General features: G+C 36.5%; 1 protein-coding gene and 1 long non-coding RNA gene across 3 annotated transcripts in view; one reads left to right on the top strand and one right to left on the bottom strand.

The window, feature by feature from the left end:
- Positions 1 to 239: 239 nt before the first annotated feature.
- The window catches only part of LOC145676004 (uncharacterized), a 128305-nt gene continuing 110820 nt past the window's right edge, over positions 240 to 17724 (bottom strand). Inside the window, exon 3 of the long non-coding RNA XR_014129259.1 lies at positions 240 to 315. This is a non-coding gene — a long non-coding RNA (uncharacterized LOC145676004). The remainder of the gene's footprint in view (positions 316 to 17724) is intronic.
- LOC145676002 (uncharacterized) overlaps positions 524 to 17724 on the top strand; it is a 358531-nt gene continuing 341330 nt past the window's right edge. For both annotated transcript variants that reach the window (XR_014129257.1, XM_081746840.1), the window contains exon 1: positions 524 to 843. Coding sequence is in view for 1 of the 2 variants with exons in the window: in XM_081746840.1 (XP_081602966.1) it covers positions 834 to 843 (10 nt within the window). In the remaining variant the exon portion in view is untranslated. The remainder of the gene's footprint in view (positions 844 to 17724) is intronic.

The raw sequence follows: 17724 nt of genomic DNA, 5'->3' as shown, positions 1-17724 counted from the left end.
CATATTTGAGGTAAAAAATAAAATAAATATACTTCTACTTCATCCGTGTTTACAAAGTTAAATGTTATCGATTTACAAAAAATGGTCACCTATCCACACACTGACCAGGCTCGACACTGCTTGACCATACATATTAAAACATCGGTCCCACTGAATACACAAGTAGTAAGCACATTCACATAAAAATAATTAGGATTACAGTATATAAAATGCGTTAATTAAAATAGCAAATGCCTTACCTTATCACAGGCGATCCAAAGCCACTGCACATCATCTGCTACGCACACTATATTCCTCCAATATTTCACTCACTTCCTATATCACGCAACAGAAAATGTTAATGAATGAAGGTAGTAACACTGGTAAGAAGGCTTCAGGCATGCGCATTACTAAGTAATATAGTGGGATTTTATAAATTCATATGGAAGATAGTTACTAATTTTTTTTTCTGTTTTTCGTAGGGTTTAGGAACTTTCGTCCAAAAGAACATACATTCAAACTTTATTTTCTAAGGAATGCTATAATGCAGATTCATATCAGTTTGTACAAAAATTGGTTTGCCTGCGAACTAATTTATGTTTATTTTAGTTTGTCCTATTCGTCTACGAATCCAGAGATTTCTCTTTTGGATTAAAAGTGCTTTTGGATGAAAATTCCGCCTCCAACGAAACCCGCCCGTCATCTGGCGGCCGTATAGGCAACCAAAAAGTGGGTTTGGCAAAACTGTTACATAGTCGAAAGGATGAGTTTCATTTACCGAGCTCACTTCTATTTTATTATTAAGTTTCTTTCGTCTTCAGCAGAGAGTGTTTCCTTCTGTAGGAAAGAATTATATGAAACAAGGTTTGTATAAAAAATATTTACATTGTCTATTGTATTACAGTAATGATAAAAATATATGACTGTGTATAAGTATTTATGCTTCTATTTCCATTGGCTTTCGTGTTAATTTGCACGATGAATTTTTACAATGCTCCCATATGTCAAGATAAATGCTATACCAAAATAAGCGAAATTTCATTCCCAGTTGTCTTCTGTCCACTTACGGAAAAGTACCACCTAATATTAAGACATGATGTCCGTTGGAAAAATGTTGAGTTCTGTTTCGTAGAACATGTATGCGTTTTTATCATTGTTCTCCTGCTGCTAACATCAACACTAGCCAGGGTTAGCAGAAACCATGGTTTTTATTCAACAACAAACGTGTTTTCTTTAAACCTGTTTTTTTTTTTTATTTAAACCAGGTTTTTTCGTTTAAATAATTTCTCTATGTATTTCTATCACATCTGAACAGAAATAAGTTTGTTTCAATTTGCTGTTATTATGCAACAACCTGGTTATGCTGGATGGGGTCACATAAGCTTAAAGCGGAGTCCAAACTGATTAAGTATAAATTAGTTCACTACGACTATTATTAGTCCACGTTATACAAATACAACGACTTTATTTCCGTATCTGAAAAAAAAAATCAGATACGATTTACTTGAGTCCACTTTAGCTCTCACCGGCAAGGTTCTAGAAACCAACGTGCCCTGCGGTCTCTAACCCGCCTTCACTCGCTAACGCTTGCTCGGCAACACTCCTTTAAATATATAAACTTCAGTACAGAAAGAAACCAACCCAGCTACTAACCTACATTGGGGACCAGTAATCTAGAACCTTCCCGCTCTCACCCATTTATACATAAATAGATACCTAAGGGGTAATAGTATACATGAGAACCCCCTGATCTGCGTTTCTTCTCTGTTCTATTACCACTTCTACATGAAATACCATAAATTTTCTACGTAGTGCAATAGTAAGAAGTATCCATGTGCACAAGACATGCGATATGCGCTAAATTTCTCCCCCCCCCCACACACACAGATAGTCATTGATAAACTACAAGGGCACTACACATGCAGATATAAAGTACAAGTACGTTCTTTTTTATTTTCGTATCAGTCGATAAGTAAATAAAAGTCGCTTTCTTACCCCTTTTGTAAGTTCATACATACTCAATGAATAATCCCTAAAACTATGAGCGTCCTCCTCCTTCGAGAACTCATGCAGCTTCATGTATACTATATCCATCTAAGGTACTTCGGATTTCAGTAAATGGCTCTCGTTTGTTTTGTATAACCCCCCTCCCCCGGCAGAAAATTTTGATATTTCTATGAATTTTATCAATATTAAACATTATTAAAGTGAAATAATATTTAGTATCTTTCTTTGATTGCAATTACATAACAATAATGACAAACTAAAAGAATCCAAAAACAAAGATTCATTAACTTATAAGTAAAAAAAGGTGCTTTTATAATATAATCTCTGAGTAATAAATGGGGTATTTAGGTATGAATATCATACGATTAATATGCAGCAGTGACACACGATAACCCACAAATGTGTCTTCATAAGATGTTACAAACACTTAAACTTTTACGAAAATTTTTCGTTTTTTTTTTAAACCACTTCATTAAAAAATAACAGCTGGCTTAAACCACCTTGGTTACAATCAACCAATCATGATATTACCTTAGTACATTTACAGTTCTCGTGTGTGCTGTTTTAACTTCTCGTAAATACTATGAAAAAAATAACATGTATACAGGAAAAAGGTTATGTATGGTTTAAAAAGAGACGTTCACCATAAATTCTATTTCTACGGTCCTCCAAAGTAAAAAAAAAATAATATTTTTTATTTTGTATACGATTTTCCCGGTTTATGATCCTGCACATACTGTCCTCATGATGCCTGCGTGTGCGTGTTAGCGCTGTTTGCTACCTTCTCCCAAGAAAGCCAATCTACTATTACGAGTAGGGTGTCAGTGCCTAAAATTCAACGAAATCACAGCTCCACACTGGTAAAAATTTTATATAGTATAGAAAAACTAGTTTAGTCAGCATTTGTTTAGACATATAATCAGTGTTCTGTCCAGTATATCATATTTACCTGCGACCAAAATATTATTATTATTATTATTATTATTATTATGTAGAAAAATATTGGCATCCAGAGCAAACAAAATTGAAGGCACATTAGGATACATATTTAATTGTATTGTATTAAACCATAAAATACAGGAAACAAACCGATAAGAAAAATAGTCACACTGCAAGAAAAAAGTCCTTTTTCTTACATAAGAATTTCACTGTCATTTTTCCGTGATCATCACGCTGTCTCAGTCTGTTTTCTGTAAGGCAAATACACCGTCATACCAGGGCTGTTCCTTTGACTTCCTACCAACTTCAAAACGCCTTTTCTATCTGGCCAGCCATTTCATAACAGCAGAGGTTGGGCTAAAATCTTCCAACGGACCCATATTTATATTAACGTGAAGGTAATTTTTCACAGTAGTGGGAGCTAAAGACAGCCTGTTATCTGTTTTCAATATGTTGTAGTCACTTATAAGTCTTTCAACATCGGAGGAAGATGGTTTCGAAGCAACAACTCGGGCTAGACTTGTTGACAGAGCATGAAATGACTGATTTCCACAGATTTTCATGAGAAGGCTTTTAGCGTCCAGACCTTTCAACATACTGCACAATGATGCCTCTCTATATTGCATTGCGAACTGCAAAACATCTGTATCAAGACAAATAACTTTGTGGCATTCTCTTAGGGCATCATCAGTTACATCCTCTTGCAAAGCACGCAAAGGCTCCAAAGCAACAATACTGTCTTCATACAGCAAACGCTGACTAACAAAGTTAATTATGGAATCCAGGACTTCGTAACGTACTACAGTAAAATCTCTTTTCTCACTGACATATTTGTTATGGGATTTATTGCGACGTGTGTTACGATGAAGTTGAATACCATGTAATGAGTACTGTATTTCTCCGTTGACGTTCTCTTGCACACGTTCGTTTAAAAACGTTTTTGCCACCCGCGTAACAGGTTTCTTTTTCATACTCTCCAATTGTGCTACAGTTCTATTTTTATTTGTTATTATGTCCAAAAGAAACATTTCATCACTCTAAAACTTCTGCTGGCAGTTCTTGAAAACATATAGAGCGTCTGTCACAAGACAGAGAAGACGAAGGCGATCTACTTCTATTCATTTACGCAGATGACCATTGGCTTCATTACATACATGGCTTTCCGTTTACAAGTAAAGGCAGCTTGGATATACATTTTTTAGGAGAGTAGTGAGAATACTGATTGAAAATTTTGTCCACCTGACGTCAAAATATTCTGGGTAGTGCAAAACTTTCAAGTTATTTTCTGAAGCTACCATCGTTAAACCTTTCGTTCGCTACCCTGAAGAGTGATAGAAAGCACACAGTCCAGATGCTGCTTATATGAGAGATGGAACTTCTTGGACATTCTTGGTGACATCTTTCCATGCTAAATTAATACGATGGACAGCACACCAAATTTTCAACAGAGGCAACGTTTCACCTAAAGCAACTCTTTCATCAGTTAACAATTTCCACATTCCTTTGTGTTCTCCTGTATTCATGTTTTCACTATCAGTCAGTAACTATCGAAGTCATTCTGGGAAACATTACTCTTTCTACTGATTTTCGTAACGCTGTGCTTCGGCTAAATTTTTGACGGTTATTGATGTATGTTATCTCTGGTAGTACACATTTCTATAACGGGTTCAAAGGATCGTGTAATTTTTATCTACAAAACAGCACATTTCATTATATCGGAAAAGTGTAATGCCCTATTGAAACAACAGATAAACGTGCAGTTACTTGCATATTTTAAAACTATATGAATGCAACCGAAAACGTTTGAAAACTAAATATAGTTAAAAAGTTCCTTCACCTCAAAATTAGCAATGGTTTTCCCTGCCATCTAGGAGACACCTATACGTATTAACTCTGGCTTAATGTCATATACTGGCAGTTATATGGAATTGAGTAACCCATTGCATAATGAATGTATTGAATCAGTAAGGTTTAATTTGACACACTAAACGCTTTTAAATGCATAATCCGAAAATGAAATGAAATGAAATCTTTCAGTTTAACGTCCCACGGTTATGCCGGTTAGGCTAAAGGAGACGGTGATAATTAGAAATAAGTGAAATGGTGGAATGAAGAAAGTGGGAGGAAACGGGAGAACCCCGAGAAAACCCACGAGCACGGTGTTTGTCCACCACAAAGTCCACACGGCGCGAGCTGGGATCGAACCAGGGACCCCAGGGAGGTGAACGCTCTACCACTGAGCCACCGCGCCCCCATGCATAATCCGAGAAAAGTAAGGTACTCACATTAATACCACTCCACACTTTAAGAATTACAGTTCCACACTCCTTTCCTACAGTTCCACAAAGTGTGGAGTACTCCACTCAATTTTAGGCCCTGTAGGGTGTTATACGGAAAATGAAGAAATGTGTAGTTTTCTCATCACGAAATGCATTCCTTGTATTTCGCGATTCCTTTTTTATGCTAAGAACTAGCAGCGTTCACCCCGCTTCGCTGCGGTCACCCCGGAACGCAATAAACTTTGTTACTTAGATAATTTTTACTTTTTCGCTTTCAAGTGATATGATAAAAACCATAGAAGATTGCAGTAAATCTTAACATTATATCGCCTTTCATTTATGTTAACCCGCCCCGCTTCGCTGCGGTCATCCCGGTGCTGGCATATTGTAAAAGTGTCTGTAAAAATAAGCAAATCAATTAAAAAATTTTAAACAGAAGATTCAAGCTATTTTCCGCTGTATATCGCCTGTCATTTATGTTAACCCGCCGAGTGACACGGTCATGCGGGTTGCATATAAATACGTTTATTTTTACCTATGATGAACTAATAACAAGGGATTTGTACGTTATGGACACTTGAATGGTCAATTATCTCAAGACACTGGTAATCAAAAATTAAAGTGATATGATAAAAACCATCTAGGGTCCAAATCCTAATAACCCCCCAAAAATGAAAGAAATTGGTTCAGCCGTATTAGCGTGATGAGCGGACAAAGGATTTTGTACGTTCTCTTTTATATATATAGATTACTTTCCTACCTACACAAGTATTTTAGGATGGCTTACTGTATGGTTAAAAAAAACGTCTACCAACTTGTGCTAGATGAACATTAAAACGCACGGATTGTATCTAACTAACTCCCGTAAGGGTATTAGGAAGCTCGTACACTTGTACGGGGGTGGCACTATTGCAGCAGGTGTAAGAACTGCGCAAAAAGAACAACTACAATCGAATTTTTAAATTTTGTGCTTACATTCCTTTCAATGCAAATCCTCTCATGCGCTGTGCATTGGATACCTGTACAATTACAGACCACTAAAACAAAATTTATCTTAACTATCGTATTATCAATTTATGTGATTTTCTTGAACGTAACCGGCCAGAAAACATCATTACAACTTGCATCATATTAATTTCCTCTATCATCCTTCCAAGTGGAACTCAAATATACTCGATGTAATTTTCCTCATCCCTCTACTCTCCTCACGAAAGCCTTATGCCTTCTATCAATTACATGCATACCTGTACCAATGCTACCCAAGCATGCTAATCAGGGAAAATCTTTTCCAAAAGGCGAGGTGCTTATTCATATCGTTTTCAGTTTTCCACACCCGCGGCAGTGAATCCTCTGAGACCTATAATTACACTCCACTTCTCCCTTTTCACCCAGTCTCCAATTTACGCTGCAGGGAAGCATACTGGACCCCACATGATTTTTATATATTTTGTAAATTAGAACATGAGGAACACACATCTGAAGAAACTTTGACATTCCGAATTTCGGAACTCGAGATATCTGAAAATAAAGTAACCATGGAAGCGAACTGAACCCAGCCTGATTTTCATGTATTTTCTAAACTTGATTACAATAACAATAATTTGAAATAATCTTGACATTCCGACTTCCCAAACTCGATATATTAGAACTTACACTTTTATATAGTATGTATAAATGTAACGAAGAAAGTTCTGTCGCTTTTTCATCCATCAACTTAGAACAACGATATGTCACCTAAGACATACCTAGAATATCAAAAATATTACCCATCAGCAGCGTTGCCAGAGTGTACGATAATTATCAAAACATACGATAATTTTATGCTCCGGTTGATAGAAAATAATAATTATCAAACGTACGATAATTTTAGGATTGGATAGAATATATTTTTTCCATTGGTATTTTCTTTGTGCAAAAGGAAGAACAGCTGTTTGTGCGGAGATAGGAAGAAAAAAATCGACTGTAAAACGAAAGAGGAAACAAAATGACACTTTTCTTTTTGAATCCCTTACCGCTTCAGCGGACAAATTTCAGGTCAGGAAGATGACCATAAAATCACAATGAAACTCGCTTGTCTTTTTGGTGCGCAAGGGGAACAAGTGTAGCGTTGTTCTTCCTTGATTGTACCTCTACACAAGAAACAGAGAGCAGGCTTTCTGGTAAATCCACCACCCGCTGGAGTCACCCGTCTTCTCACACTCTCTATAGAGGATGGAGCGGGTGGTGGGCAAATCCAACAGAATAGCGGTACATCAAATATTGCGAATTGACGATCCTAACTGCTTTTTCAGTTTTCCCTCCCATTATGCTGCTTTACAGGTCATATGTAGAGAGCAGAGAGGAAAAAAAAAAGGATGCTAATACCAAATGTTGATGTAGTCATGGTGGGAATAGTTAATTCGCAAACAGAGTTCTTTTTATTTTCCGCCTTATTTCCCCAACTTGAAAAGATCAATTTGAAGGAAAGGGAAGTTCGAAATATTTTAGGTTGTAAACCAATAACAGAGAACATTTGTTCAATACGTGCTTTAGCAAGGGAAATAAACAGCCTGTTGAAAGAAAAAGATTGGTCAGACGACGCCATATCAAATATCAAAAGAAACTTTTCCAATCAGTCCCCACATATGTTTAAAATTATTGTGGACTGTGTAGTGCATTGTTGTATCGTGAGTTTAGAAGAACGTAGTTAATCTCGTGGCGTTCATTACATATTTTACAGTGCTCGAGCGAACGTCGTAGTGTCATTGTAACATCGGGCTTACAATGAAATATTGAATGCGTTTTCTCTCGCGCGCGAGTGTGTTTATATAAACTCTTTGCTTTCAAGGATGGAGAGGAAACGAGGAGCTTGTGAAAGCAGGTGTAGTACACCTGAAAAGAAAAAGCGGTTACGGGGGGAATCTTCTACAAAAATAGAACATCGCACTCAACATTACAAAAAACAGTGGGAAAGTGTGGCGGAATTCAAAGGTTGGCTTACTGCTGTCAAAGACGATACAACGAAAGCTAGGTGTACAGTTTGTAATTATGAATTTTTAGCAGAACTGACCGTGATTAAAAACCACGCTAAAGGGAAGAAACATCTCGAACGTAAGCGTACGGTTTCGTTTCAAAGAAGTGTTACTACTTGTTTTCGTGAATCGAATGAAGAAGCCAATCTGGACAAAAAGATAAAATCCGCAGAAATTAGACTCAGTGCTTTTATTGCCGAGCATAATTTACCCCTTCGTGTGTCAGACCATTTAGCGTCAGTTAATAAAGTATGTTACCCGGATTCTAAAATTGCCCAGGGCGTAACATTAGGAAGAACAAAGGCCACTTCTATTATTAAAAATGTTTTAGCTAAAGGAGCTAGTGACGAACTAAATGGTGTTCTTGCGCGGAACAAATTTTCTATACTAATAGATGAATCTACAGATGTAAGTGCTGTAAAGACTCTCTGTATTTGTGTCCGATATGCGTCCGATAATGGAGTTTTGACTAAGTTTTGGAAATTATTACAAGTGTTTCTCACGGGTAAAACTGCGGTTGGAGCCACAGCCCAACATCTGTTCGAACTAATAATTACATCTTTCAAAGAAGACAATATTCCTGTCGAAAATATAGTTGGTTTCGGTAGTGATGGGTGTAATACTATGATGGGTGGAGATAATTCTGTGTCCCAGAAATTGAAGCAACTTCTACCTGGTATAGTTATCCAAAAATGTATATGTCACTCTTTACATCTCTGTGCCAGTGAAGCTTGCAAAATGCTACCTATTAGATGCGAACACCTTGTGCGAAATATTTACGCTTACTTTTCGCACAGTAGTAAAAGGCAAGCAGAGTTTCGTGACTTCCAAGATTTTTGCGGGGTCGAACCACACAAATTGCTGCGACCATCACAGACTCGTTGGCTGTCACTTGTCAACGTTGTGACGCGCATTGTTGAACAGTGGCCAGCTTTTAAATTGTACTTTTCTGCATCCTTATTAAATGACAAACTTGGGACAGCGAAAGTTATATTTGACACGATGAATGATCTTGATGTGGAGCTGTACTTTCTATTTTTGGAGTGGATACTTCCGAAATTCTCTAAATTAAATGAGTTGTTCCAAAGTGATAAGTCGCTTGTGACAGTTGTTCACCAGAAGATATGTGGCGCTTATAAAGAGTTCCTTTACATATACATGAAGAGGGACTATATCGAAAGAACGGACATAGAAAAAATTGACCCCGAAAACGAAGACGTATTTTCTACCCTGACCAACATATATTTGGGGGTGAAAGTACATCAAAAAATCAACTGCCACACATCAAACAACATGCTAAACAACCAAGAGCTAAATACTTTTAGGCGTCGATGTCGCGACTTTGTCATTGTTGCTTGTAAAGAACTTAAAAAGCGATTTGATTTTGGGCAGAATTCGCTTTTTGCTAAAATGTCTACTTTACACCCGTCAAGTGCTCTCTCGCAAGGAGAAATGAGAGCAGCTTCACTAGCCCCCCTTGCTTCTTTGGTGCCAAGAATTTTACCCCCAACCGATGTAGAAACTCTGCAGCTCCTAGATGACCAGTGGCGTAGGATGGCTTTTACTACTTTTCCGTCCGATATGATTACCTTAGACCCCGAAGAGTTCTATGTGAAGTTAGGTGAATTCGAAAGTCTTGATGGAACACGTGAATTTAAAGAACTATCGCGCTTTTGCCTTGAAGTTCTGGCATTGCCCCATGCAAATGCAGCTTGTGAAAGAGTTTTCTCTAAAGTAAATTTAGTGAAAACAAAAACAAGAAACAAACTTGTATCTGAGACAATAACATCATTACTACTGACGTCGCAGTTAGTAGCTTCGCAAGGGGGCTGTTCTGCATTCGCTCCTTCGGAAGCAATGCTCTCTTATATGAATTCTGCGAACTTGTACAAAAATGGATCTCCAGTTAGTGGGTCACAAAATTCGAACCAGTTGCAAGAAAGTGAACTGGAGGAAGTGGCTTTCGAAGAAATCAACTGAACAATCTTGGTGCTGTATATAGTGTACATATTTTTATTTAAAAAAAAAAAAAAAAAAAACAGTTATTATTTTTAGTTTAACACATCAGATTTATTGAAACAAGTATTGTTCATCAACTTCTGGACAATGTCATTGACATCTTACAAGGTACGTATAGATAATTTATTTTTCCTTTGTCGATGTTAATGAAATTATTTAGTATTTAACATTCATGTCTTTACATTTATGCTGTACTTTGATGGAAACAGAGTATGCAGTGAGAAAACACACACACACATATATATATATATATATATATATATATATATATATAGTATGTGTACGAGAAATACGATAATTTCTTCCGATATTCGATAATTTTTAGTTATTGTGACGATAAATTTGTTTCTGTAGTCTGGCAACGCTGCCCATCAGTATATCAACAACTTTCTGCCAACGTTCGGGATTGCTATGGATTCCTTCGCGGTAGAACTTAGTGCGCAATGAGCAAATTTTTACTTCGACTCAAACAGTGACTTCAACTGATTCATCTGATCCGGTTCCCGGAGCAGTTTAGGAATCATTCCGAAACTGCTCCCGAAACCGGATCACATGAATCGCTTACAGTTACTATCACAGTAAAAGTAATGTACGATGTTAAGAATTATACTATAAGTACAAGGGCTAAAATGTTACTAAACACCATTCCTCCTATAAGTAATTCACTATTTTTAAAACAAGCTAATGTGCCCCTTGTACTTAAGATAATAGTATAATTCTTAGCATTATAATACTGTTCTATACAAAGAAAAATCTTGGCAAATACTCGAATGAAAAAAAATCAAGAATAAAAATATCAATTATAAAGTGAAAACACTCACCGCTAATAACAGTCAGATTCAGCATGGCGTAAAAATTGAACATATGGCTCTCCAAGTGACTAACTATCAGCAAATTTACGTCACTATTCATACGAGTAAAAATACATAATTGCTGATTCCTTACACGAATAACATAAGATAGCAAGCGCACTTCCGCAATACTCAACTTCACATTACTGAAAAATATTCGTTTCCGCACAGACATCGATTTATTATAGCAAGCACACTTGCTATTATTGCAAACAAGAAAAATCAATAATGCCCACTTTTACCATGCGTGAGAAATACCTTCAGCCTTTGACCACGTGCTTCCTCACACTTCCTACAAGGAGACAGAACCTGTGACATAGCACTAACAAACTATCATATGACTGTACGCAGACACCTAGTGGAAAAAATATGAACTACCACCAATCTTTCACTAACGTCACACCGAACGAACGAACAGTTTCAACAAGTGACTGAGGCAGTAACAGTTCCAGGAAATGACTTAACCTATAAGAACCGATTAAAGTCACTGAGTCAAACTAAAGACTTGCCGCGCAATGAAGCGAAGAGTGTATCAAGTGCATTTCGCATCTTTACTTCGGATTTGAAATGCGGTTCTCTAAGGTGATTGTCCAAGCAATGGAACACGTGATAATTGGATGGTACAATGTTCGCGGAGTATGGCGCATGCAATAGTTTCCCATCCTACACGTAGGATGGGTGTCCCGGGTCATTCTAGCCATGCATTCTCTTCTAACTCGATAATACTTAAGGATTCAGAAGTTGTGCCTCCAGAGTTTTTAGTTCTTCTTCAACACGCCTCAACTGCTGAAAGTACCCCCTTGCATTGATGCTCTGACCAGCTGCTAGCAGTTCCCCATATACGGCGAGCAGTCCACCTAATACAGAGGAAAACCTTCTATTGCTCTAGTACTGGTTTCGATTGTTTTGCAAATGGTTCATGGGATGTTAACCAATGACGACGGCGCCATTGAGCTTCGTACAGGACCCACTTTTCATCACATCTCAACACCATTTCCAGAAATAACTCCCTCCTCAGACGAGGCAGCAGAGAAGAACAGGGGTCTGTTCGCGTTTCCTTCTGGCCCAGAGTAAAATCATGTGGGACCCATCGACCCAACTTGTAGTGTTCCAAACTTGATGAAGGTGCTACCCAATGGTTTCTCCAATCACACTAAATTGTAGTCCCGGTTGGAGCAGGACGTTTAGGCGCAAAGCAATCCATGATGAGCTGCTTCGGCGTGCTTATTCCTTCTTCACTGGTCATTAAGAACTCTGTCATACTTTCATACAGACTCCAACTGCTTATTGGAATTAATGCTGTTCTTATCGTTTCGTTCCTTTACGTTAGATATATTATAAAAACAAAAATTCGTTTTGGGGTGTCGTAGGCAGCCTACATAAATTTTACTTCCCCTATTCTTCCTATTTCAATCTATTGGTAGTACCTATTTTTATTACATCTGAAATAATTTTCTATCAATACAATAGAGTATCAACTATCCGACCTAATGCGCTGATCAAATAATAATAATAATAATAATAATTCAATAAGTACTTCCTAAACCACTCAACATTAAACACACCATTTTAATTCCAAAACCAGCTCTTATTCGGTTCTTCTCACTTCTTTCACGATACCAGTAATTAATAATAATTTCTTATGTTTTGTACCACGCATTTTAATAATTTATTATTGAAAATAAATATATTTACAGTATTGCATACATATTAAGATAAATTTAATGTCTGACTCAAAAAATCAAATACACAGTGCAGTATGAATATATACTCACATCTATAACATAAGTAACATTAACAAAAAAAACGTACGTCTTCTTACACAATTTACGTGTCTTTATTACATATATATCTTCTTTTATTAACAAGAAATATTCTTTTAAAACTAAGCCGCATAGTACGGAGACCAATTAGTCAATACTTTGCTATGGTTTCTTCCTATTTCTTTTCAACTGGTACACACATGTTGCGCATAATATGCAGAAACTTCAATGTATTCAAGATGTAGTTTTTAGGTTTTGCAAAATTATTTGTAGCAGCTTTTTTAAAATTCCCAGTACCTATTTCACTTTTTAGTGCCTTAACATTAGAACATATGTAGGTAGGTAGGTAGGTAAACCTATTCGGATAAAAGGTTTTGCGCCCAAACGTCATGCACCCATTTCCTCACATGTCTGGCCAGTGTTCGCCTCAATTGCTGTTTGATGATCTTCATTTTGTACATGTGTTGGTCTTCCTGCACGTAGTGCGTCTTCGAGTGTTTCGTCACCGTCCTTGCTAAACCAACGCTGCACAGACGTTTGACTAGTGATTGGTACATTCCCGGGAAGAAATTTTTCGGGAATATTCCCAAAATGGGAATTTATGTACAATCAGAAAGAATATTGCATTCTATTACTATATTATGATTTCAAAGTTGAATTTATTTTTATATCACAGAATATTATTACTGTTGTCCCCAGAGGAGTCTTTAAAATGTATATTCTCAAAGATGTTATGTTATTTTATTAATATGCTATTATATTTAGAGTGTACGCATAAATGGATATTTATTTACAATAGGGTCCTATGAAAGTAAATATATTACAAAAATGGTACAGTAAGTCCACGTACTTTTAAACCGCTAAACAGTAAATTTACGTGGCTTTTCTAAACTTGACTCTGCTACTGATATTATAAACATATTAAATTTTTAAATGTTATAAATAATTTTGTCAATATTTGCGCATAAATATGTATGTTCACAATATTTGCAAGATACTTTCTTATCTTTATAATTTTGCATGTTACATTGCCCCACACAACCTTTCCTCATGACCATTTCTCGAAATTTCGTGCGTTAATTCACATGTAAGAGAAGTCCGAGTACCTCTTCAGAAATTCGAGTCACAGAGAGGAGACACACCGACGTCTATTACTAACGGTGGTTCAGGGTTTATTAATAGTACTTCATCTCTATTTCTACATAACTTTATTTAATTCTAAATTACTTTACAAGATGGTTCCTTTCCATCATTTGTAATAGTACTTTGCTAATTTTAGCTAGTGTTTAGCATTTGCACCTACTTCTCTGCGATATTCTATTCCGATGCGGTTGTTTTATGGTTTCATACGTTAAATTACGTTACCAACATTAAATTCAGACAGCAATGCAGAGCGAGCGTTAGCGAGTAAAGGCGGGTTAGAGCCCCGCATGGCACGTTCTTTTATATCTTTGCTACCAAAAATTCAGTTTCTTTTCCCACATAAATCACTTCCACTTATCTTTATGATTTGTACAAATCCCCTACAGCCCTAAAAAATTGTGTTCGATACTTTCAAGACTACTTGAACATCACTATCAACTATCAACTCATTTCTTCCGTAAATCATCCTACTTTTTGCTAGTTCTGGCCCCCAAATATAAACAATTAGTTTACTTTTTCGTGCAAATTCAAATGCAACTTAAAAATTCATATTATTAGTTATATAAAGTACAGTCAATGAATTTTAAATTTTTAACCTCCGAATTCTTTAAAACCTAGAAGTAAATAATAATATATTAAAATAAATTAATTAGTCATATGGTTCTTATAATTTGGAAGATAAAGTAAACAGTTGGAAAGATATTCCTTCCCGGGAATTTATAGGTCAGGGAAAAAACCCGGGAATATTCCTTTTTAAATTCCTTCCCACCGGGAATATTCCCACTGCCCATTACTACGTTTGACGCAATTTCAACTCGTATAGCATACATGCCCTTAAAATGCTCTGCGCAGGTTCCATATTCACTCTGTCCTTACGCAAGTTCACGGTGTAACTCAATTGCCACAACCAGGTAGTATGTTCATATACCCACACCAACAACTGACCTTCGCCTTATCTCCATTCATATTCAACTCACACTGTGAGGGCCAATTGAACACAGGCCTCCACAAAAAAAGCATGAACTAACTTGCTTACCTTTATATATATATATCACAGGACATAATGTATTTCATATAGAGAATATTATGTTTGTTCGTACAATACATCGGTTCTATGTTAAACATTAAGTTTCAATATATCGAGTTCCGGAAGTCGGCATGTCAAACTTCCCTTACATTCGTGCTCCTCGTGATCTAGTTTACAAAATATATGAAAAACAGGTAGGGTCAAGTTTGCTTTCCTGCTCACTTTATGTTCGAATATCTCGAGTTCCGAAATTCGGAATGTCTAAATTCATCCAGGTTCGGTTTCCCCGTGGTCTAATTTAGAAAATACGTAAAAATCAGGGTCGGGTCCAGTTTCCTTACATGCTGCCTAAATTTAAATACACTTCATTTTGAATATATATACCGGGTGCGTCATTTATAATGTCAAACCTTGATGACGGAGAAACCAAAAAAGAGAGAGGAGCGAAACTTTGCACGAAGCCACTATACAAAGGGGCACATTGGTAGATGTATTATTTGACATCACCGGATGAACAGTGTTTCCAACCCAATATAAAGTTATGATTTTTTAAATGGAACGACCTAAATTATATTTCATAATTGAATTCAACACTAAAAAAGAAGACGAAAGATATGCCACCCGCAGATCAGTGTTGCAAACTTCTCGAGAAATAACGTTAAATATGTGTCACATTTAAACGCCTTTTGCACACACAAAGAATGAGGTAGACACTAGTTTTGCACAAAATATTTTGTTTCAACCACTTCTTTACGAATTCCTCAACGTTGAGGGGAAAAGTGGGAATTTCAAACAGCGTTACCAACTTCTACAGCGCGAAATTCTCAGCTTTTACAAATTTCCGAATATCTCGCTAAATACTTGACTTATCGACTTAAAATAAACGTGTAAATGCTTCTTATCACATACCAAATTGTTTTATAAATTTTAAACCGTAATGTACTTATGGCCTTTTTCGAGTTATTGCACCATATCCAAACTCGACTTTTGTCTTTTCTGTTATGCCAACACTGTTTAACGGACTCATCTAAACTTGGTGTCAATTTAACCGTTCTGGCCAATATTTAATTTATTGTGCAAAACTAGTGTGTACCTCACTCCCTGTGTGTGTAAAAGGCGTTTAAATATAACACATATTTAACGTTATTTCTCGAGAAGTTTGCAACAGTTACCTGCGGGTGGCATATCCTTCGTCTTCCTTTTTAATGTTGAATTCAATTATGAATTGCAATTTAGGTCGTTCCATTTAAAAAATCATAACTTTATATTGGGTTGGCAACACTGTTCATCCGGTGATATCAAGTAATACGTCTACCAATGTGCCTCTTTGTATAGTTGCATCGTGCAAAGTTTCGCTTCTCTCTCTTTTTTGGTTTCTCCGTCATCAAGGTTTGACATTATAAATGACGCACCCAGTATATATATATATATATATATATATATATATATATATATATATATATATATATATATATATTAGGGTGGTCCATAAATATCAATTTTCAGATCGGGCTTGTCTCACCCCCTACAATGGTTCTATATGGGACTAAATTAAGCCAGGAGAAAAATTAGCTTCATTGAATAATATTAAATCTTATCAACGGTGCTTGCATTCTGCTAAAGCAGTAGCTCCAAAAAAAACTTTCTATACCTTCCTTGTATACACCACATTCATGAATTAGTTTTAAAATGTGTATTTGATAACTGTTGTGTTTCGTTTCCATCAGGACCGGACGTTCTCCTATTGAATGTTTTCAGAACGAGTGGTCTAGAATAGATTGCACTAACTTTATTCCAGGAATTGATAATGATGATGATGTAACAAGCAATATTTCCGATGTAAGAAATGAAGTGTTGAATTTTGCTATCAAACTTGTAGAAAGCAGGACCGTGCAGAGAAGATTACAGGGAATTTTTAAACTGACCATCATATTCTTGGGTGGCATACCTCCTTGAGCACTTTTCTTTCGTTTGCCTGGAGCAATTCACCATGTAAGGTGGATGGGAAAAGCAAGCTACTATTTAAAACATTTCTCTTTCGCCACCAATTTCGTTTAACGAAGCCAATAGTAACGGGTCTTCGGAGAGTATGCACTTTCTGATCCGACTACATGTTCGCAGTTGGCTTAAATGTGATCAAACATCCCATTCACCATTACAAGATCTACAATTTTTAGAAGATTGTACAGTTAAAGCAAATAGATGCTGAATTATCTTAAGTGGCTCTTTCTAAATTTTCACGCCGACTCTAGTACTTGACGGAGGAACACGTAGCATTCGGGTTTTTTGATGATGAAGTTACCATTATGGAAAAGCAAAAAATGGTTGAAAGAATTAAAACTATAAGGAGAAACTATGAAGCAGCAAAGAGGCTAGAAGCAAGAGATGATATCATAAAAATTCTTCTGAAAACAGAAATCAGTGATCTTGTTACAACAAACAAATTTTCCTCGAGAGATTTGACATACCCAAAGGGTCTCTTGAGTGTGATCCGACTTCATGCCCAAATAACAATGACTATCTTCAAGGATAGACAATAGTTCAATTCATCCACGTAACTTACGATGTGCACAAAGGGGAGTGTAACTAATAGAAGATTACAACAACGTTCCTACGAAAAATGAGGAGCACAGTTTCTTTCGCAGATAATAAAGGCCCACAGACAATCCTTTCCTATATGCGACAAAGTGAACTATGTAGCAAACA

This window comes from Thermobia domestica, chromosome 18 (genome assembly GCF_964235325.1).
Source record: "Thermobia domestica chromosome 18, izTheDome1.hap1.1, whole genome shotgun sequence".
NCBI lineage: Eukaryota > Metazoa > Arthropoda > Insecta > Zygentoma > Lepismatidae > Thermobia > Thermobia domestica.
The sequence above is the reverse complement of the archived record's forward strand: the minus strand, read 5'-3'. Positions and strand labels throughout refer to the sequence as shown.